The sequence below is a fragment of the Populus alba genome, chromosome 13 (assembly GCF_005239225.2).
Source record: "Populus alba chromosome 13, ASM523922v2, whole genome shotgun sequence".
NCBI classification, from domain to species: domain Eukaryota; kingdom Viridiplantae; phylum Streptophyta; class Magnoliopsida; order Malpighiales; family Salicaceae; genus Populus; species Populus alba.
In genome coordinates this window covers 16,640,269-16,661,544 of record NC_133296.1, presented here as the reverse complement: position 1 = coordinate 16,661,544, position 21,276 = coordinate 16,640,269, and the positions used below count along the sequence as shown (strand labels likewise).

At 34.7% G+C, this 21,276-nt stretch overlaps 4 protein-coding genes and 2 non-coding genes across 7 annotated transcripts; 1 reads left to right on the top strand and 5 right to left on the bottom strand.

Moving 5' to 3' along the window:
- Positions 1-557: 557 nt before the first annotated feature.
- LOC118061152 (26S proteasome regulatory subunit 6A homolog A) lies at positions 558-4,152 on the bottom strand. The gene is made up of 10 exons (XM_035074552.2): positions 3,953-4,152; positions 3,343-3,459; positions 2,785-2,892; positions 2,278-2,469; positions 1,994-2,185; positions 1,620-1,738; positions 1,401-1,488; positions 1,140-1,259; positions 907-1,047; positions 558-752 (listed from the first exon to the last, which is right to left on the bottom strand). Exons 1-10 carry the CDS (start codon positions 4,067-4,069, stop codon positions 675-677), a joined length of 1,272 nt encoding a protein of 423 aa, XP_034930443.1. The 5' UTR covers positions 4,070-4,152; the 3' UTR covers positions 558-674.
- A 1,347-nt stretch (positions 4,153-5,499) lies between these two features.
- LOC118061151 (uncharacterized) lies at positions 5,500-9,976 on the bottom strand. 2 transcript variants are annotated; one of them, XM_035074551.2, is made up of 13 exons: positions 9,615-9,976; positions 8,786-8,923; positions 8,592-8,673; positions 8,033-8,109; positions 7,831-7,946; positions 7,626-7,743; positions 7,277-7,393; positions 7,080-7,171; positions 6,602-6,668; positions 6,436-6,517; positions 6,276-6,367; positions 6,023-6,166; positions 5,500-5,814 (listed from the first exon to the last, which is right to left on the bottom strand). In XM_035074551.2, the coding sequence occupies exons 1-13, from the start codon at positions 9,747-9,749 to the stop codon at positions 5,770-5,772; spliced, it is 1,305 nt and encodes a 434-aa protein (XP_034930442.1). In that variant the 5' UTR covers positions 9,750-9,976; the 3' UTR covers positions 5,500-5,769. The 2 variants fall into 2 exon arrangements, with proteins under 2 accessions (XP_034930442.1, XP_034930441.1); XM_035074550.2 differs by having other exon boundaries at positions 5,500-5,896; positions 9,615-9,969.
- On the bottom strand, positions 9,306-9,377 carry TRNAC-GCA (transfer RNA cysteine (anticodon GCA)). The gene has a single exon. It is a non-coding gene; the product is annotated as a tRNA-Cys (tRNA).
- A 1,579-nt stretch (positions 9,977-11,555) lies between the features above and the next one.
- Positions 11,556-11,627, top strand: TRNAE-UUC (transfer RNA glutamic acid (anticodon UUC)). Its single transcript has one exon. It is a non-coding gene; the product is annotated as a tRNA-Glu (tRNA).
- A 1,934-nt stretch (positions 11,628-13,561) lies between these two features.
- LOC118061153 (F-actin-capping protein subunit alpha) lies at positions 13,562-18,061 on the bottom strand. Its single transcript, XM_035074554.2, has 10 exons — positions 17,800-18,061; positions 17,597-17,712; positions 16,884-16,973; positions 16,686-16,750; positions 15,699-15,860; positions 15,448-15,526; positions 15,257-15,334; positions 14,389-14,463; positions 14,278-14,313; positions 13,562-13,955 (listed from the first exon to the last, which is right to left on the bottom strand). Exons 1-10 carry the CDS (start codon positions 17,900-17,902, stop codon positions 13,848-13,850), a joined length of 912 nt encoding a protein of 303 aa, XP_034930445.1. The 5' UTR covers positions 17,903-18,061; the 3' UTR covers positions 13,562-13,847.
- Positions 18,062-19,163: 1,102 nt separating this feature from the next.
- LOC118061150 (uncharacterized) lies at positions 19,164-20,989 on the bottom strand. The gene is made up of 4 exons (XM_035074549.2): positions 20,850-20,989; positions 20,453-20,548; positions 19,645-19,737; positions 19,164-19,553 (listed from the first exon to the last, which is right to left on the bottom strand). Exons 1-4 carry the CDS (start codon positions 20,986-20,988, stop codon positions 19,471-19,473), a joined length of 411 nt encoding a protein of 136 aa, XP_034930440.1. The 5' UTR covers position 20,989; the 3' UTR covers positions 19,164-19,470.
- Positions 20,990-21,276: the final 287 nt, after the last annotated feature.

Here is a 21,276-nt window from a genome sequence, read left to right as displayed (position 1 = left end):
ATGGAATAATCTAAATTACTGTTTGCATAGGAAGAACATTCCAAATTAAGTCATTGTTTCTTTTTCTGAACCCTATGACGTAACATGATAAAATTATTTATCATATTATTTATTTTAATATTAATTAGCCGTACATTGAAATAAGATGGTTTCAGTCATGTAAAATCCCGATACTGATATGAATTAGTAGATTAATCAGCGAAACTTATAGTCCAAACTCCAAACCCGACACCCCAAGAAACTGAAATAAAACATTAACCTAACCAACCCAAACCATCTCTGGAAGATTTTTTTATATAAAAAACCAAAACAATATTAATTTTTTTTTTTGATAAAACAAAATAGTAATTAACTTAAATTAATCCAACTCTAATCAAGTTAAATTAAGGTAGTTTAAAATTATCACAAGGTGTGTGCGTGGGAATCTGTTTAGAAATACGTTTTAATATATTAATTTTAAAAAATATTTAAAAAAAAAAAACATCATACATTTCAAAACAAAAAATACTTTAAACCACAATTACTACCACCCACAATTCCAATCATGCAAAAAGAAAAACATAAACATAAACTCATCATTTGATTTTTTTAAAAAAAAAGTTGCAATTGTCATTGAAAATATAGTACACATAAACACTTTAAAGCCACAGACAAGACGTGGCTTTGTTGCTAGTTTATGCATAATAATTAAGACTGGCTTTTTTCTTCGCTTGCACCTGGATGATACCTTCATTAAAATCCTCATGATTCACCTGTTTTGAAATCCATCCCAATACAAGAATTTAGTTAGAGCTTGCTTCGTGAACTACTTTCGAAATAATTGTTGACAGGTCAGGTTCTCGCTTGTAAGAAAAAAAAAAAAAGGGTCTTGGAAAAGACAACGAAACAGGAGATGTGTGAGAGTACCTCGGTTGCATCACGGCGAAGAGCTAGCATCCCAGCTTCGACACAAACTGCTTTCAGCTGTGCCCCATTAAAATCATCTGTGGAGCGAGCAAGCTCTTCAAAGTTCACGTCAGGATGGACGTTCATCTTCCTTGAATGGATCTACAACATCAGCGGGAAAAACCAATGCAATTAAAACTATTGTTTTCACACAAGAGTGAAAAGGGCCATCAAGCAATTGTGATGTGACAAACCTGCAAAATTCGAGCTCTAGCTTCTTCACTTGGATGTGGAAATTCAATTTTGCGATCCAGTCGACCTGATCGCATGAGGGCTGGGTCCAGGATATCAGCACGATTTGTTGCAGCAATCACCTGAAATTATAACAAGAAATTGCGACTGCCATTAATCACAAACACAGCAGATATTTTTACAGAAGCCATCCACCCCAAGAACATACAGAAAACAATTCATTTATTGAAGAAACATCTAGCGTCACAGAAGCATCAACAAACCTTAATCCTGTCATCACTGCTAAAGCCATCAAGCTGATTGAGCAATTCTAACATGGTCCTCTGCACTTCCCTATCTCCACTAACCTCACTGCACACAGGGACAGGATATTTTTAAAATCAGCTACAATAAAATTAAGCAGCAAGAACAGAACTCCAACTTTGAAAAGCTAACTATCAAAAGTGAAAGCAAGTTGATTGCTGAAGAAGTAGAAATGCAACCTGTCAAACCGCTTTGTGCCAATAGCATCAATTTCATCTATAAAAATGATGCAGGGAGATTTCTCTTTTGCAAGCTGGAAGGCATCACGGACAAGTTTGGCTCCATCTCCAATGAACATCTAAAAATGATTAAAGTTAAATTACTCCTATACAAGACTACTTTGTTATAAAAAAAAACAAGATTAGAAACATTGCATTTTGTAAATACGCTTTCTTCTCAAATCTAACTAGTCATGGTATTCCCATAAGTGCATCACAAAACATCTTTCAAGTTACAGTGCAAAAAGAGGAGCACCCAACTCTCAGTTTTGGAAACAAAAGGAAAAAGCAGTATTCGAAAGAGGGAATATGATGTACTATAAAAATTGCTATACCTGAACAAGTTGTGGGCCTGCCAACTTTAAGAAAGTGGCATTTGTTTGTGCAGCACAAGCACGGGCCATCAATGTTTTCCCAGTTCCGGGAGGTCCGTACAAGAGGATACCTTTGGGAGGACGAATACCCAACTTCTGAAATCGCTCCTGGTGAGTCATGGGCAATACAATAGCCTCAACTAATTCTTGGATCTGTTGCAGAAGGAACAAAATTAGGTATTATCATCTAACAGAAACAATAAAAGAACCGCTCCTATATATCATGCTTTTGAGTCAAAATCCACCTGCTTCTCCAAGCCTCCAATATCATTGTAGTCTTCTGTGGGTTTTTCATCAACCTCCATGGCCTTAACTCGTGAATCATATTCTGACGGTAGAGTATCCAAAATCAGGTAGCTATCTTTGTTGACTCCAACCAGGTCCCCAGGTTTTAACTTGTCAGGATCAACAAGCCCAACAACAGGAAGAAAAATAGTCTGCATTTGAGGAAGAATTTAAATTTATAAATCTTGATAAATGTGGCCAAGCTATTGTATCATTATACAATTTCTTCAATGTCTAAACTTCTGTCAAATCAAAAGATGATAAAATTAAACAGGTTTTTGAATTGAAAGTAAGAACATCAGGGCTAATATACATGAGCTGCTCTAAAAGTATGAGTTCAACTGCTTCTAAAGAAAATAGAAGATCAAGCACCATTGAATTTTAATTTTGCACATCACTTTTCCATCATCACTACCTTGTTTCTAGTCTACCAGTCAGATACAAGAGCACTACATAAGATGGCTCACCTGGCGAGTTGATGTTTTCAGCACAACACATTTACCCTTCCTTTGAGAGTCAAGGTCAATGTTTGCCCCATCTTCTTCAGCCTCGTCTTCTGGGTTCATTTCCAAAATCTATAAATGCATTGACGCCAAAATATGGAGTTAGTGCCAACATTGCTAGAACTTCTATTAAAAACAACCGACTTTATTAACATTCAATTGAACCCCTGAAAGTTGGAAAGTTGGAGAATAAAATTTATATTTTCTTTGCAGTGGGAATGAGATAACCAAGTGATAAACTCGAAGAGCAAGTCATGAGCTTTCTCATCACATTTTTCTAGCAACAGTACAACAGGACAATACAGCCAATGTCTGAACAATATTCATAGCAAAATCCCAACCATTTGATTTTCAGGAAAAAGGGCTGTTTTAAAATAGAAATTTTGCATTGCAAAGGGAAGACACCAGAACAGCTACTCATGTTTAGTCCACAGGAGTGTAATTCAACTTAAGTTACAGTCTTCAAACACTCCATCATTGTCGAACATCTAGGCATTAAAAATGAATGTCAACAAGATTTACCTCGACAATGTTGCCAACCAGGTATGGCAGCTGCTTGTTGAGTTTTATCTTCTCTTGATTCTCCTTTATCTTCTCCTTATATGAATCCAGCTCCAGATTCGTTCTCTGCACCTCTTCCTACATTCCCCACAAACACACACCAATCAAAACACCACCCAAAAAAAATACTTAAGTTCACTACTCAAACAAATCTGTGCATTCTAAAACACTCACTTCAAACAAAAAAGTAACCACTTTCCCAAACTTTATACACACAAACACAACCACTAAAAACACTATCACTTCCATAAGCAATAACCCAATCAATCCCAGTACACAGTTTTAAATCAGAATTACAAACAAAAAGACCCAGTTAAAAAAATCAGAAACTACCAAAAAAACCGATTAATTTCCTGCAATTCATCACACAAAAAATTCCGGATTTTGACTTATTATTAGTGAAGTCACAATTACAAACCAGTAACATAAACAAACCAATCCTTTCCTTCACTAGCAAAACCAAAACCCTAAATACACAAAACATCCCTAGACACGCAGCAAGCAAGTCAACCATTATAATTGCTGTTTTTATCGCCACAGACAGAGAGAGAGAGAGAGACAGAAAAATCACCTTGAGAATGCGAATCTCGTTATCAAGAAGACGAGACTTTCTTGTGATATCTTCAGTAGTCATGGAAGCAAGCTGGTCATCTTCGAAGCTTGAATCCTCCACCATCGGGGTTGCCATGGTTATCAAGATTCGAGCTTAAAGCAAAGAAATTTAGAGAGAACTGAGAAGAAAAGGTTGAGTGTAGAGAGAGAGAGAGAGAGAGAGAGAGAGAGTAATAAAATATTTTTATTTTTGTTTATATTTATTTTCTCTGCGTGTTGCCGAAGACAGGAAATGATGGGCTTGAGGTTACTGTTTTTTTTCTGGGCTTTATTCTGTATTGGACACAAGCTGCTCGAGTAGAAAGATGATTTTTTTTAGGGTTCAGGCATGAGCAAAGTTATATAATAACCGGTTAGCCCACGACTTGTGCAAATTGAATAGGTAAATACAAAATAATATTATTTAAAATAATATTCTTTTAAAATAAATTTTACAAGAAAATTTTTAATTTTTTTCAAAAATAATTTTTTTTTTTTAAGTGAGCTCTTAATCTAAAACTTAACCCATGTTAGGTCCCTAGTGGGTAAATTTATTTTCTAACATAGTTTGGGAATAACATAGAATTTTTTATTTTATAAAAATAACATAGTTTAGTAAATATTGCAATTGAGAATGCCAATACTTTAAAAAGTCTCGATAATAAAATAAATTTAGTGACACCAATAAAAGTTATCAATAATAAGTGGAGTAGAACACACAAGTATTTTATATTTGACATATGTATTGTAGCGTGCAATTATGTTATTATGTCCATTATATATTTAATAAAAATAGGCATTAATAAATATTTAATTTGATATTGTAGGATGATTACACATAAATATTTGATTAATTATAATATTATTGTATGGATAGTTTGTGTTCAGCCGATTTACCAATCCATTTAAAGAATAGACCAAGACATATGGATGAATAAAATAAAATAAAAAGGGATCATATGATAATGCACAAGTTAATCCATGAATCATATTTGTTTTGACCTAGTTTATGAATAAATTGATGAACTAAATACATACAATAATTTATGGTATTAGCATTCCTCTTTTCTATAAGAGATTTCGAGTTCCAATTTTTCCCAAGTAAAAAGAAAAACAGCTATTCATTCCTAGAAAAAATTTTATATCAAATGTAAAAAATGATTTTTTTTTTATTAAGAATTCATTTGTTTCTATATTAAGATATATATTTTATTCAAACCAATCAACATCCTATATAGTTTTACCTTAAACTCTCTTTTAAGATTTTAGTTAAGAAAAAATTATAATACATGACTTTTTTCAAAATGTACTTTTTAGAAACGCAAAATCTACTGTAATGCTAAAAACAGGCTAAGATTGCCATAGGCATCAATTTCATGGTGCTGTTTAGCTGATTTGGATTGTTCTTTTTATATCAAATAAACTGCTATTCGAGAACTTTTCGAGTGAGATTTAAGCAAGCAAGTGGTGTTGTTAGCTTATGGAGGATGTTAGAAATATAAGGAACTCTGGTTTTTGACCTTGGCATGTTTGAAGCTTCAACAACGCTTGACCATTTAGGTAGCAGACATTTCATTAATATTACAAACATTTTGGGCACAACCGGCCAATCTTTGGCCTTTCCTGTTCTATAAATCATCCAGAAACTTGTGAAATGAACAAAGCTCCCCTTGCTGTATCGCAAAGATCAGTTGTTGACCACATTAAGCTGGTAAATCACGGACAATCTACAGAACTTTATGTGGCTATCACAGAATATACAGCAGATAAATAGTAATTAAAGCTTCCAGTAAATTTCTAGGCGATGGAAAATGCCTGCAACCATGCCCCAGAAGAGGATCTCTGCAAAGATAACATAAAGTAGAATGCCAACTCTTTGAGAATGCCAAACTCCTATAAAAATATGCTTTTGAATCCAGTATATCTGCAACAGATGGATTGAATTAAGCCAGCAAACTAGGGTAGAACCATGAACTTCATGTCCTAAGGTTTGATAAGAAAACTGGAAAGATGAAAGGTGAAAACATTGCAAGGTTCGTCGAAAACTCACCAGTGTATTGTGAGGATCATTGTAGTACCACCCATTGATGAAACCAGCAAAGATGCCTTCAGCAGCCATGACATAAACAAGCATTGCGTTCATGCCAATCCATGCTAGTGGCTGAAAGATGCACTTCCAACCCCAAATATCAACCTTGAAGGAAAATGAAATTGTTTCATATCAGAAGTAACCTATTCACAGTTTCAAACTAGGGTCCCTGATTTTATAACCCGAAAATGGTTCAGCTGTGACAACAGCATACCAGGGCGTAGATGGATGAAAACACCAATGCTGCTGCTCCGGATGTTACACAAACATAGCTGAAAGTGTATAGTTGCTTATTTAAGGGAATCGCTGCGAAGGAAAAAAAAGGGTTAGCATTCTCCTATGAAAATATGCATATATCGTATTTCAGTTCTCACCATGTGTGAAATGAAGAACAAGCCCTGAAATAAGAAGGGCAAATCCCATCACAATCCAATGCTTCAGTCTAGCTGCATGACCCTGGAGTTCAAAGATTTTTCAAAGCAGTAAGGCAAGATCTAGATTTAAGCCAAGCATTTACATGCTTAAAACAACAAAACTAACCCTCATATATACAAGCACATGTCCAAAATGAACTCCAATGATGGTGGAAAGAACTGCAGATATTGAGCTGCAAGTAATGAGATTGAAATCCACATATCCAGTTAGACATTTTCTCAAGATGCGTGTACAGCATAAAAGGCAGTGTGCATTCAATCTGGACTTCTTTTCTAGAGGGATGGGTGATCCACACATGAAATTTCCCTGGAACTAGAGAATTTCACATTGCCATTATGTGCATTGTCTCTCAAGCATTCCCTTCCTTGAGCAGATAAAAGTTTATGGTTAACTGCTTAATTATCAGTGTTGCATCTTACAATTTCTGGTGGTGGATAAGCATTTTGGCATATCCTAAACATGATGAATGAGCTGAATGATTTTCTATCTTGTGGTTTCCCAAGTAGGAAAAAGGTAAGGCTGCTCGCTATTGAATCAAATTATAAGATTCAGTGACTAATTAGTTAGGTTGTGTACAACAAACCTTAGGATTCCTTCAGGTTCAAAAGGAGCTTTGCACCACGACGGAGCACTGGTTCGGAAAGGCCCCTCATTTGGGGAATTCTCTGTGCAGGCCTGCAGCGCTTTGGCAAAAATCATAAGCTCTCACTTCTATAGTTACAAACAAATGGTTTAACATCTAAAAAATAATGAGCAGCCGCAAACAAAATTGCTACTCACCTCAGATCTCTTCCAAGCTGGATGCTGATACATGTGATTGATTCCTAAAATTTCTCTATCGATGAAACCAACTGCATTACAAGGAGGATCCAGTTTTCCTCTGACAGCACACTCTACCTGGAAATTGGAATTGACAGGGCTCAAATGTAGGTAGAAAATAAATCCAAATGTAAAATCGTTGTGGATAGTTATAGTACCATCCCTAATTAAAAGTCAACCACAAGGAAAATGTGGTCACTGTTAGAAAATTGATGATATGAAATCAAATACTATACTATTCAGGTTTAAGCATACAGGAAGTTATCCAGATCAAGGGAAATGTTGCAGGAGCGACAGAGTAGGTGCTTACAGTGAAAACCTTCCCATAATCAGCACTGTCTCTATCGTTGACAGTGAACTGCCAGTGAGGCACGTAAGTCCCGTAGATTACAGCCAAGTAAATAACAAGTATACATACTCCCATCAGCCTGCAAAATTTAGCACAGAGCGATCATTGAAGATCTGGTCTAGAAATCTAATGAAAATACTCAGTAGTCACGAGAGTATAAACTTACCATTGCGAGCTATATAGCTTGTAAATGGAGAGCCATCCAGGTGGTAGCTCCCTGGTTTGCTTTTTTTTGGTAAATATTTCCATCAGTGCCACTACTAAGTAAGCAAAAGCAATTCTCTGAAGAGAAAGAATCAAGTTGCTGTATAAGTATATTTCTGACAACCTAAATTATGCATACATATCAATATCAAAACCAGCACCACCTGAAGAATCCCACACCATCTTATCTTCTTCATGTCAACTCCATAAGTAAGTTTGTCAGGAGCATGGGAGAAGCCCCCTACATAATTGTAATAACATTAAGCACTGTCAAGCAAGAGAACGAAAATAATGTTTTATCTTTTGATTCTATTGCATTTCATTCCTCAGAAATAACTCTTAATTACTGCATACCAAGATAGCATGAAAGCTGACTCCTTGTTCAAATTCAGCTGCTAACGAGATGGCAGTTTGATGATAAAAGACTCGAGGTCGAGCCTTAAGAATTGGAGTGTTCAGGTTGGAATCTCCCTATCCCATTACTACTAGCTTTCGCAAACTATGGCAAGTTGTCGAAGAACATCATTAACATTCAAGGGCAGGAACAAAAAACTTTGTTTCTTACTGCATTTACATTTTAGACACGGTACATAGGCTTAAAGAATGTTCTCTACCAAACTCAATATCACAATTTTGTTGCTTCCATGTATTGTTGTTTCATCAAAGGACAACATAAGCATGAAACACAGCTTGTAAGCAGGTTAGGAGCAGAACAGAACTAACCTTGTAACAAAATACCCCAGAAAAGTAGTTTCAAAGTTCTAACAATCACCCTCTTGACAGCATGGTGCCGGCTTGTAATTCTCTACATTAATCAAAGAACATATATAAGCAAGCATGAACTTGTAATGACAAATCTATGTATCCTCTAAAACCTTTTCCTTATCAAAATATATTGAAAGAAATGGTAAGCCAACCTTAAAAGCAAGAGGAATGGCCATTCCTACTATGAACAAAAAGAAAGGCATTACGAAGTCGGCAAGGTTACAACCATTCCATGGTGCATGTCCAATCTTTGGCCATTCTCCTCCAGCATCATCAACCAAGATCATTAACTACATAAACCCCATTAAAGCACTCAAATTTAGTATCATAAATAAGTGATTATGGCGGGTTCATAAACTTTTTGACAAGGATGCCTATATACAGTGCAGAAGAAAAAAAATATTTGATAAAGGGGCCAAATCGTAGCATAGGTAAGAATAAGGAAACCATGGGGAAATTAATACATTTTTAATTGGAATTAAATGAAAGGATGAAAAGTACAATATCGGGGAAATTCAAAAAGGCCCGTAAAAGAAGTAGGAAATAAGAAAATAATGGGGGAATTGATGTTCTTAATTGGAATTAAATGAAAGGATAAAAAGTATGAGGACTAAAGTGGGAAATAAAAAGATATTAAGGGGGCAATGTGCACGTTAAAAATAAAAGTTTAAAAGGGCCCAACCGGGTTCGAACCGGTGACCTCTTGATCTGCAGTCAAATGCTCTACCACTGAGCTATGGACCCGTTTGTGCTATTCTGTAACTTATTGTTAATATAAACAACACCTATCGTGGGCAGACCGTCATTACAAGAGAACCCATATCCATGAAGAACCCAACAAAAAATTGAAGCACTTAAAACTAAATGATTAACATAATACAACCATATCTAGAGCTAAGAACAACAAACTTGAAAACAGAGTAAATAGTTTGAGTATTTTGAGAGAGATTTGAGTATTTTGAGAGAGAGGTGTATACATACAGCAACAGTGAGGCCTCTGAAGATATCTAACGAAGCTACACGAATTTTCGGGTCAGGCTTTTGGGCTGACATATCGGTTACCTCAGCAATTGTCAGCCGGTGGTCTAAAGCAATATCGGCCTTAATTTCGGCCATTTTTTCAGTGCAAGAATCAAGAAGCTCAACTCTACAAACTAGCTGGTTGGTGATTCTATGTGAAGCTCAAAAGGGTGTCATGGGTCTATAAATCCAGTCACCTAGGAACTGTGCTTTGATGATTCTGTGTGCAGGAAGCTCAATGGATGGAAGGAAGTGTGGGTACTAACTGTATCTGGATAAGTGCATGGGAATCTTTTACAAGATAAGAGTGGATTTTTTTGGTTTAATATAGTCTTTTTATTGGTACTTCTTTGACTCCACTCTCTTTCTCAATTGTTGAGGAAGAGATTTTGCAAGCAAAGATGGGGCCCTTGTGAGCTTAGCTAGTTTGTCTTTCTGTATTACAGACAAATTTGTATTATTACGTAGAGATTTTTTGTTTGGTGTCACATGTTTAAGCAATCCTGTGTTGTGTCCGAATCTTTTGTAAACTTGAGATGTCTCATATAAAATTAGGCATCCCATCCTGGAGCAGGTAGTTGGGAACTTCGTATTCACAACAGAAGGGAAGGGTTACAGCATTCTGCAATCAAAAGGATCAAGGGCCATATATGATTATGGTATTTCCTTAGTTATATATTCAATGATCGAAAAAGGAGCTTGATTACATTCCTTGATAATCGAAGGAAATAGTATGATTAAATTTTACATCAAGAAATCACTTGAATTCAAGGAGATGATGTATATGTTGTTTGGAGAAACCGTTCCCTTGACGATATCATCACATCAATCACTGGTAAACCAACGGTAGGATCTTTTTCCTCCATCTCTGCTTCTTAAGATGCATCTTCTGCTTGAAAACTTGGATGTCTGTACCAATCAGTCACTCAAATGCCTAAATTTTGTGTTAAACACGACCTCGCCCCCACCTGTCCATGGAGAAAAGGTCATTTCTCATACTAGAAGCAAACAACAATGTGAAACTTCCTTGAAGTATGGATAGATGTTAGAAGTTTGTTAAAAGTGACTCGAGTTTCTTATATTTTAAGCTTCATAGGAAACTGCAAAGACAGCAAATGCATGCATTGTTCATAAAAGCAGAGCAGAGTCCCAGTAATAACCAGGAATGCAACACTTACTGCACCTTATTCCCAATCTATGTCAGAGATGACAAGTACAAAGAGAGTACCTTTGTTGCCTCCAGTCTTGCCAGTAGGCCCTTTGCTTGCCTCCCACCAGCAACTTCCTCTCTACCTCTTCCACTTCCACATCCAACCCCGAGTGGTTTTCAATCCGAACAAGTAAAGACTTAACAATTACAAGATTGATAATCCAAAGACATGCATTCGACTTCCATTGAATGCCACTCTCCTTGGAATTTTATAGATTTTAGATTTAATGGATTTAATACATGTGAAATCCTCAATTTTTTTCCTCGAATGACCAGAAAATTTAAGACAGGCGACGCTAGACGCAACGCGGGAAGCATTTCACGTCTGGTGTCAATAATTATTCATTGAAAATAAATGTTTGAAAATGGGGAACGGGTGCCACAAAAGAGATCCGACATGTATGTCATTGTATAGTCCTTGTTTGGTTGCTGAGAAAATGGGAGAAGGGAAAATTGAATCCTGCGGCTTCGAAGACACTCCAGAAATAGACTACTCCATACAGAATCATCCTCTCAGCACGAGCAACGGAAACCGGGACCGCGAGAGAGAAGCTGCTCGATTAGGCACTGCTCGATTAGGCACTGCTCGAGAGTCGAGACAAGAAACCGTGTAAACGGCGTCGTAAGAGTGAAAACTAATGTGTTAAATGAATAAAGTATAATAACTTTTATACTTCAAGATGAATCAACAATCCGTTGTCGTCCAGCGGTTAGGATATCTGGCTTTCACCCAGGAGACCCGGGTTCGATTCCCGGCAACGGAACTTTTTATTTTTTCTGCCATTCCTCCTTCTATTTCTTTTTTCTTTATTCATATTTCACATGGACCACTGCCCTAGAGCTTAGAGAACGGACCCAGGCTCGCGTGAGGAGGCGACTCCGTTACAGTTGCACGGCTCTGATTTGATTATATGGAAACAGTGTTTCAAGATTTGTGGCGAAGGGTAATTAAGAGGTCATGATTGGGCTAATCACACAATCAAACCTCTAATTATTAGATTACAAGGGGCCATCTGGAGACCAACTCAAAGGGTATACTATAAGGACCCAGCTCCAACCGAGCCTAGCTGCCTAAGCCTTTATTCTGCACCTTCACTTTCAAGGCTGGCTTCGACAGATGCATGTGCAGATACATGAGCCTGCTTACTCCATGGCTAGCAAACTGGCACAGCCGCAAGGACCACGGCCAAGCAAAAGAAAAGCACAATCAAGCACGGAAATTGAGTTCTCGTGCAACTCCCTTAAAGTAACCAGTTGATTTGACATCCTAAATCCCACCAGCTCCTAGCATCATAGTTTTACACAGCTGGTTTTCATTATTGATAGAGCTATAGAGGAGTTGAATGATGAGCAGTGCCTCGGTCCCCATTTCATCATACCTATTTATCAAATAAGTCGGCATATTTTTCCTATTTTCAACAAGGCATGATGTTAAGACTGTTATCTTTATCGCTATGATTTAATGAAAATTTTCATTATGTTTTAATGATTATATAAATATTGAATATTAATGTTATTAATTAATTATTATGTTATATGTAGATAATAAAACATTGATTTGATATAGTTTTGATGAATGCATGACAAATAACATGATGTATGTTATGAAGCATTTAAATGAGATGCTATAATGATAAAATAATTTAATAAGTTTATGCAAATATACTACATGAAAAGATGCTTATGAATCACATGCATTAACCTTGTTTTTTATTGATTAAGGAAGACATAATACATAAATATCATATAAATATAAATATAACATCATGTGTGGCACATACTCTTGTGATGATTTAGATAAGTTTACAATATTCAATAATCATCAAATAAACAAGGAAAGGATTCATGAAAATGAAGAGATTGTAAGAATAACAGTTATTCACTTTGCCAATCAAGATTTTGCATTAGAGTTTTGCTAAATAGCACTTAATTTGCTCAAAACATCTTAATATACTTACAACCTAAACAAATCTAAAAGAAATTCAAGATGCAGAGCAAGTAAAGTCTTCTTCTGAGAATGATATCAATTCAAGAATTCACAAGTGTAATATGTTAAAAAATTAGGATTTTATATTAACCGATCAATTGTTTATTCATCAGGGATAAACACTTAGGTATTTTGCATGAACCAGTCAACCAATTGACTTGATCGATATGAACCAATTAACTGCTTGAGATGTTAGTGGGATTCCACCGGGAAAAAAATTATGTCTAAAAGCTAGTTTTATTTCTAAACCAATAAATAACCTTTTTCTTGGCTAAAACATGTGTGGACCTCCTAAGACAAACATCTAAGCATCTTCCATCTCAAAACAACTTAAGTATGAATGTACGAAAATCTTTTCAAAAAAATTTAATTGTTATTTTAATTAACTTTACTGAGAGATTATATGAAGAAAAGTACAAGTGACACTTTAAACAATTGAAAAAGTCCTACACGTGGTTTAATACTTGTTTTTTAACAAGTATTGGTGAAAAGCTTTTAAATTTTTAGCCCACAAAAAAATTAAGAATAATAGTTTGATTCTATGCCGGCAAAAAAATTTAGTACACTAAATTTTTACTCGATACTTGCCAGACTGTTTAGAATTGTATATTATTTGATAAAAAGTTATTAAATTGTAGTTTTACCTTCCATATCTAATTCACTACACTATCCCTCTAGGGTCGAATAAAGACACTTGCCAACATTCTCACAGCACATCAAAAGAAGAATGATCATTAACAAGAGTACTATACAAAGTTTGTATCAATTGTACAGAAATACACACTAAATCTGAGAGGAACTCATTAACAGGAGAGGAAATAGCATGGCCAAACAGCAAAATAACTTTAATCATGGGTAAAAAAAAAATAAGGAACAATATCAAAGATCTCTCATAAGAAATCATAGACTCGATACAAATGGACTGGTATACTGGGATCTCACTATCTCGGCTTTACATATCAAGTAACGCAGTGTACACTTCTGGATTGGAATTTAGTCACTTGTCAATTCCAAGTTCCTTCTGGATATCTCTTGTCAGGCTAAACTGTAGAGTATTATGCCATGGAAATTGAGTTCGAGTAACTGGAAGTTTTCTCCGCAGATCCTGCAATGCATCAAAATCACTTTTAAGAGACATAAAAAATACAAAGAAAGCAGGCAGACAGACAGGAAAGGAAAGATTATGTCTACCACCACAAATTTCCTACTAAACCATCTTATTTCAAAAAAGAAAAAAGAAAAGCAATATGCCTCAGTTTGTTCAGTAACTAAAGAGCACAAATACCTTATCCCAATATTCAAATGCACGAAAATATGAGCCATGTATCTTAGGCAAAGTCCAAAAAGAACAATAAACCAACCAGATATCACCAGATGTGGAAATACAAAATTTTGTAGCATGTAATCAAGTAAAGATTAAAGAATACCTTGAAAGTGGTATCTGGCAAATTTGAATAGGATGCCTGTCAAATAGTAATTTTTAGTAATGAAGCCTTAAAATCCAAGAATTTAAATGAAAAAGGAGACACAATGAGAACCTCAAGAGATTCCAAGTACTCTGCCTCATAGTGACGAATAATGTTAGCTATGGAAATAGCGCAATCATCAGGGGCCTGAAAAAAAAATTATAAAGATCAACCGTTTTTGTCTCCTTTTCATTGGAGACTGAAGGACAGACAGACAGATATACATGATGACAACACAAGCAGGTGCTCCACTCTCCACTTAAAATGATACTAATGTACAAACTTACTACTAAAAATGTGCTTAGTTATTTTATAGAAACTTGTTATTTTACTGAACAGCTTCATTAGAAAGCTGCAAAACACAAAGCATGCTTTGCATGTCTGAAGAGTGAAATCACTGAAAAATCACTCAATCATTCTCATTATCGTTAAAGTTTAAATGAAGGCATAAGATGGGCTTAAAGGATAAGTTTCTGAAGGCAAGTGCTGGGTTTATCAGGGCGTATTTGCAATAGAATCTGGGAAATGGCAAATGTTGCTTTAAAGGTCACTCAACACAGACGACCAGACTGGATGCACAAGTCACCCAAATAATCAAAGTTCCCCACAATAACCAGGATGTTCTTAATGTAATACTTTAGCATTACACCTTACATGCAATCTCATTGAAGTAATTGGTCAACAACTACCTGCTCCGAATACCTAATTAGGTTCCATTTGAGTGGTGTCATGTGAAGGAATCTAGAGACAGTCTTGCCCTTCAGCAAGATGTAGCTGCTCTCAAGATTCAAAACTGGATATGTGCAATCTTGTAATTGCATGCCCAAAACTTAGCACCAAGAAATCCCCTATCCACCCTATGTATTGTACTTAAACAAAGAAGCTAAAATCTCATGATGAAAAAATGTCAAGCTAAAGGACTTGAAGATATTGCAATAACCTGAAAGATTGTTGCATCTTTACATTCATGTTTAGCATCCAACTGAACATTTCCCTCTTCATAATAATGAGCACCCACCTGAAATAAGAAGTATGCGGGGAAAAAGAAACAGCTTATACTTGCATTGTCTTACAAGTATACAATCTGACTTTCAAATAACAGTTGACGGAAGTCAAATATTTTCATCGTACCTGTAATTTGCCTCTTACTTCTAGCATTTGTACATCTTCCTTGAACTCTATGTTCCACACTGATCGCCAACTTCCATTGCTATATGATATGCAAAAGAATATTATATGAAGATAAGCAGTCATAAAATATAGATGTTTCTGACTTGGAAGTGACATGGTATTTTCAGATACAAGCGGGTGATGGAACACTAGGAACATGTCCTAAATGAAGTATCTGATAAAGAGTAAAAACTGACTAGAATTCCACTCACCAGAAATTCTGTGGGCTATTTTTAGCAGCAGAAATGACCACTACAAGTTCAAAATTAGATCCTGGTCCCTCCACATCCTTCCCATCAACACAGTAGACAGAACAGATACCTTTTGGATAAGCTTCAGCAACATATTTGAGCATTTCTGCATCCAGGGCACAACTAGCAGAGAACAAAATAGCATTGTTAATGTAAGAATGAATAGAATACTGCCCATAAAAAAGGAACTACTCTTGGTGCACTGCACCACAATTCCAGTCCTAAACAACCACTTATGCATAACGCTTTTGGAATTAGTTGTATATAGAAAGAGAAACTACAAACTGATTCTATAACTTTGCAATCCCAAATCACCTAAAGATGCACAGAAGAAAAGACAATTTAGGCAGAAAATTGTACTGAAGATGGCACAGTTATTTCAAACTCCAAAAACTAAACAAAAAGAATTCTACATAAATCAAACAGGAGCATTAAAAATAGTTTCTACAAGTTAAAGCCTTTACAAGGAAAGATTTAGATGTAACTCCTAAGCTCAGTCCTCAAACGCATTTAACTCTGATTCACTCTCACAAGCATTACTGAGTGTGTAAAGGATTAAAGGAAGAAGATGATAATTCAAAAACTACTTGCTCAAGCACTTGAATGTTCCACATATTATATGATATAACCATGAAGTAGGAGTAGATACTATTTACCAAAAACACCTCTCTAAGTCTACCCTTCATTAGATAAAGGATTCTAACCTCTAAAATATCCTGATCATACTCTCAATCCAGCAGAATGTGATAGGAAATGAGAGTAATAGAAAATTGCAAGGTTGAAAGTTGAAACTTTACAAAGTGATACATAGGCAAGGAATAAGAGCTGAGAAAATGCTGTTTTCCGAAATCAAGCTCTTAAAATTTTAGCATCAATGCACTAATGACTAGAAGAACTTCTGGACACACATAATCTAATATTAATAACCATAAGAGCTAGAAAGCATACCGAAATTCTTCAATATATGGTGATGAAAGTTCCTCATCAGCTGCAGGTCTCACGTCTGTACAAACCTGAACCAATTTAGCACATCATGATATAAAAGATGGACTAACAAACATATCAAAAAAAGACCAAGAAAAACAAAATGCACATGAGAGCAGACAGCAGACAAAATATGAGCTTCAAGTTTTTTGGATAACTTACTTGCTTAACATGATCAACTGTCGCCACCTGTGCAGTTCTAGGATCAAGAAACTCATTCTCCTCGAGCTCGTTATAAGATGCAACCAGCACCTACAAATACAATTTGAAAAGTTAGAGACGCAATTATAACTACCACAACTAACTGCATACAAAATAAATCAGGTTAACAAATCAATATATCTATACTTACAAATAAACCCTAAAATACAGTCTAAAAAATGATAAATAATCCTCCAAATAGATAAACTACTCCACACCACACAACCTTCTTAGAAAATTAAAATGAAAACAAAAGAGAATAAACAGGCCGTCACTAATGAGCTCATTATCTTCCATCCAAATACTAAACTAAAGAAAATAAACTAAAATATCCAAACAAAACCTCTGCTTTGATATTAAGCTTAGAATCAGCAAGTCAAAAACTAGCAGACCTACAAATAAACAAAATTAGCATAAAATCAAAGAGATAGCAATAAATATGGGGAAAAAATATAAAGCTTCTACTTAATTCAAGGCAAATCATGTAACTATATTAACAATAGAAAAAATTAAAATCAATTAAAAAAAAAAATAAAATAATTAATTGTAAAATGGAACAAAAAAAATACAATATTAAATTATCAAAATTCACTCGAATACCTAAATCGAAGCTCATAATTTAACTAATGTTCACTGAATAATGCCAAAATTAAGCACAAAAAAAATAGACTTACATCTCCGCTTCGATTAGGTAATTCAAGGCAAATCAAGTGAGATTTGTTATAAAGAGGGAATGCCTCTGATGCCGCTTCATTATACACTTTCTCATCGTTCAATACCGATCTCAAATCTGCCAAATCCAAAACTGATCAATAGTAAATACGAAATGCAACAAAAATAACAAAAACAAAGTCGCAAATGTGACCGACCGACCGACCTTTGGCGATGTATTGGATTTCACCAGCAGGTGAGTTAAGGAGAAACCATTTAGCGATCTCTCTCTTTTGCTTCTCGTTTAATTCGCATTCCTCTTCTGCCATTTTTTTCTCTTCGTCGTCTCTCTCTGTATCTTTAATTTAAACAAAAATTAAAGAAATGTGTGTGAAGATATAATTACTGTGTGGATTTTTATTTTTTTTTTTTTGTGAAAAGGAAATGGAGAGAGGAGGGAGCGTGGGAGGTATGTGTGTGATCTGTAAAAGGCGAAAGCGAAATGATTTTGAGATCAGTGGGGTCGGTATTTTTTGTGTGTGTATGATCGTGACCGTTCATTTGTAATTCCATTTTGCTGTTGTAAATGCCTCGGATTTATATTTGATATTGTGCATTCAAGTATTTTTTTTTAATATTTTAAAATTTTATTTTTAATATTAATATAACAGAAACTATTCAAAAAATAAATAAATAAAATAATTTTTTTTAATTTTAAAAAAAAATATTTTTGAAAGGGAAAACAGGCTCTAAAAGCGTACTTTGATTTTAACGGTAACGTTTAAGGTAGCACATCACATTATTTGCAAATGAAATGAAAAATATGAAATCATTAGACAGATGACTTCAACTTAGACTATAATTATTATGGTATTAAATAGAATATAAGTATTAAAGCCGGTCTTGCAAGTTAACTTATAAAATTCATAGCTAACCAAAATTAGAGTAGTTGGATAATTTTTTTTGATAAAAAAATAAATATACAAGTTTATCAATATTTTTTTTAAAAAAATCTAATTATAAATAAAAAAAACTATGCACATATTTAATTCAATACATCAAGAATTATTTATGCTAATAAATATAAAAAATAAAATATTAATGCGTTTATTTAACAATGAAACATTATTTTCTTATCTTTATATAATAATTTTTTCTGAAAAAAAAATGTAAAGAAAAAAAATTACAAAAATTACAAAAGAATAGAGATAAAAACAAAAAAAAAAATAGTATAAATAGATAAAGTATAGAGTAATAAATTTTCAAATTGTAAGAAAAAAATATTCCCAAAAACGAGTGTAAATAAAAATAAATAAATTATAAAAAAAATAAAAATAAGAAAAAATGGTGATAAATAGATGAAGTATAAAATGATAAAAAATACAAAATATAAAAAGGAAAATAAATATAAGAAAAACTTGTTTTCTAAAAAAACAAAATTTACAATTTACAATTATATTATTTCTACGTAAAAACACTATTTTCTTTTGGCATATATATAATTTCAACAGAAAAAAATATTATCCTAATCAAACTGATTGATTATGTAAACAGAAACTGGATTGATTATTTAAACAGAAGAGGTCAGGATGAAAGTCCAAGTTACTCTAAATATTATTGTATGTAATTCGTTCGTGTCGATTATTGTAATTACAAGAAAATCTTCCATCGTATGTGCTATTATTAAATAGTTACAAAGAAAGAAACTTTGTCACATTCACGTAAAATCGATGTCTAAACCAAGAAAAAAATAATAAAAGAGAACAAGTGATGGCTGGAAAGCAAGAGGATCTGATGATGTTATTTGAGAGAGAAGAATGATGGGAGTGAGAACACCTTGTGGTGTATCTAGCAGTGTTGTAAAAGAGAGCAAGTGATGGCTGCCTTGAGCAGGACTTCAGCAAACGAAGATCTGATAATCAGGAACTGTCTCTCCAACATTCAAGTAGTTGACATCAACCACAACTTCTCCCAAATCATCTGCCAGGACCAACAATGGATGTCAAGCAACATGATGAATTGAAATTTGAATTTTGCAAGCGGAAAGATACAAGGTAAATGAAGCTCCAACCTTCATATATGGTCCTTGCAATGTTTACATATTCAGGTATGAGATCTCTGTATATGATCCCATCAGGACGGGCATCCAGCACGACTAGGACTCCTTCAAGTCAATAACAAACTAAATTAAGACACCATAATTGAGACCTGAATCCATATTGATTTCTAGGAACATTTTGCTGAATAGTTGCTGGAAACAAAGGAACTTTCACTTTAGGAAAGACAAGAATAGATGTGGCTTTCAGCACTCTAAGACACATTGTGTTTGATAAAAGCCAAGAAAATCAAATAGCGTCATGTGATCTTCAAGGAATAAAGATCACGGAACAAGTTCCGGCAATATACAGTCCATGCATTATTTCTGTTAAGACTTCAAGAGGAATGACTTCTGTGTCATTCACTAGTCTATCCTTCCCTTCTGAGTATTTTGAACACAGCTAACTCTGGTAACCATAAGACATGCCTACTTCTCTTGTACCACAAACAAATTAGAATTTAAGAGAGAAAAAGGCCAGCACTATAGAGCTCAAAGTAAAGGAGACACAAGAAACTTTTTAGGGAACAATTAAAAATAAAACAAGAAGAAGAAAGGAGATGCATACAGCTTCACATCCAAGTATCTTTTTAGATGCATAAATTCAGCTCTGAGTGGCTTTGCATATTTGGTGGTTTTCAATCATAATGAAAATGCTACAGGAGATGAGAAATTACAGAGTTCATGAGATATAGGATTACTGTTTAACCTACAAAGTTTATCCATCCAGAAGCAGAACTCTGACTGTTGCAATACTACAGTAATGGCAACTTGAGAAATGTACCTGGTGCCACCCAAGCTCTAGTGGAATTGCTTGGCAATGGAAGCAACAAGAGAATGTTTCGCAAATTCATTGAATCATCGTAAGTTACAGTAGAACCTGAAAGGGGGAAAGAAGTTGGTATCAGGACAACAGCCACATGTTTTCTTAGTGATATGATTTCATGATTTGAGATCAATTCCAACAGTTCAATAGAATTACTTTAAGCATTTACAAAGCCTATATGAAATAATAACAGATTATGTTCTAGCTTCCTTCTAAAAAAATGTAAATGAATTTTAAAAAAAAAACTAATCCTTAATTCAGACCTTCATAACAGATGCGATTTTGCAGATTTAGGGATGAAAGAATGAAAATTGTTACAAGTGTAGTTGTGTTCTTACGAGTTTTGCTGATTTACCTTTCTGGCAATATCCCATATTGTATGGAAATACTTCTTTATCATATGCGGGGTACTCTCTAGCATGGAACCTGCAAAATAAGTAAGAACTCGTCAATAACATGCAGAAAATTAACGAGATAAATTCCATCAAGATCATAATCAAAACCAATGTAAACAACCATTACAAATTTTAAAAAACATTCATGCTTCAAGGAGAGACTTTCTTGAATAGAACAATGAACTCTCTCATTTAACACTACGAAATGAGACAACAACAGACTGACTGGAGATACTACAATGTAAGCAGAGGACCGATACCTCAAAGCAGATTGGGTTTTGAACTAAAAACCTACAGGATATCCTGCCCATCCATTGAATACAGGTCATATTCACACTAACATATTCGAAGTTGGTCCTGGTTGCCAAGCAATTCACATATAGGTGC

Excerpts from the sequence above, each read along its gene's own strand:
- LOC118061151 (XM_035074550.2), bottom strand. The coding sequence starts at position 9,749 with ATGGCCGAAATTAAGGCCGATATTGCTTTAGACCACCGGCTGACAATT. Across the intron at positions 8,924-9,614 it reads TCAGAGGCCTCACTGTTGCT|TTAATGATCTTGGTTGATGA; the intron begins GTATGTATACAC and ends GGGTTTATGTAG. Across the intron at positions 7,172-7,276 it reads CAGCTTGGAAGAGATCTGAG|GCCTGCACAGAGAATTCCCC; the intron begins GTGAGTAGCAAT and ends AAAGCGCTGCAG.
- LOC118061150 (XM_035074549.2), bottom strand. The coding sequence starts at position 20,988 with ATGATCTTGATGGAATTTATCTCGTTAATTTTCTGCATGTTATTGACG. Across the intron at positions 20,549-20,849 it reads TATGGGATATTGCCAGAAAG|GTTCTACTGTAACTTACGAT; the intron begins GTAAATCAGCAA and ends TCCCCCTTTCAG. Across the intron at positions 19,738-20,452 it reads TAGAGCTTGGGTGGCACCAG|GAGTCCTAGTCGTGCTGGAT; the intron begins GTACATTTCTCA and ends ATTGACTTGAAG.
- LOC118061153 (XM_035074554.2), bottom strand. The coding sequence starts at position 17,902 with ATGGCAGAAGAGGAATGCGAATTAAACGAGAAGCAAAAGAGAGAGATC. Across the intron at positions 16,974-17,596 it reads TACCTAATCGAAGCGGAGAT|GTGCTGGTTGCATCTTATAA; the intron begins GTAAGTCTATTT and ends TTGTATTTGTAG. Across the intron at positions 13,956-14,277 it reads TGCCAGATACCACTTTCAAG|GATCTGCGGAGAAAACTTCC; the intron begins GTATTCTTTAAT and ends GATGCATTGCAG.
- LOC118061152 (XM_035074552.2), bottom strand. The coding sequence starts at position 4,069 with ATGGCAACCCCGATGGTGGAGGATTCAAGCTTCGAAGATGACCAGCTT. Across the intron at positions 1,489-1,619 it reads GGCACAAAGCGGTTTGACAG|TGAGGTTAGTGGAGATAGGG; the intron begins GTTGCATTTCTA and ends CCCTGTGTGCAG. Across the intron at positions 753-906 it reads TTCGCCGTGATGCAACCGAG|GTGAATCATGAGGATTTTAA; the intron begins GTACTCTCACAC and ends ATTTCAAAACAG.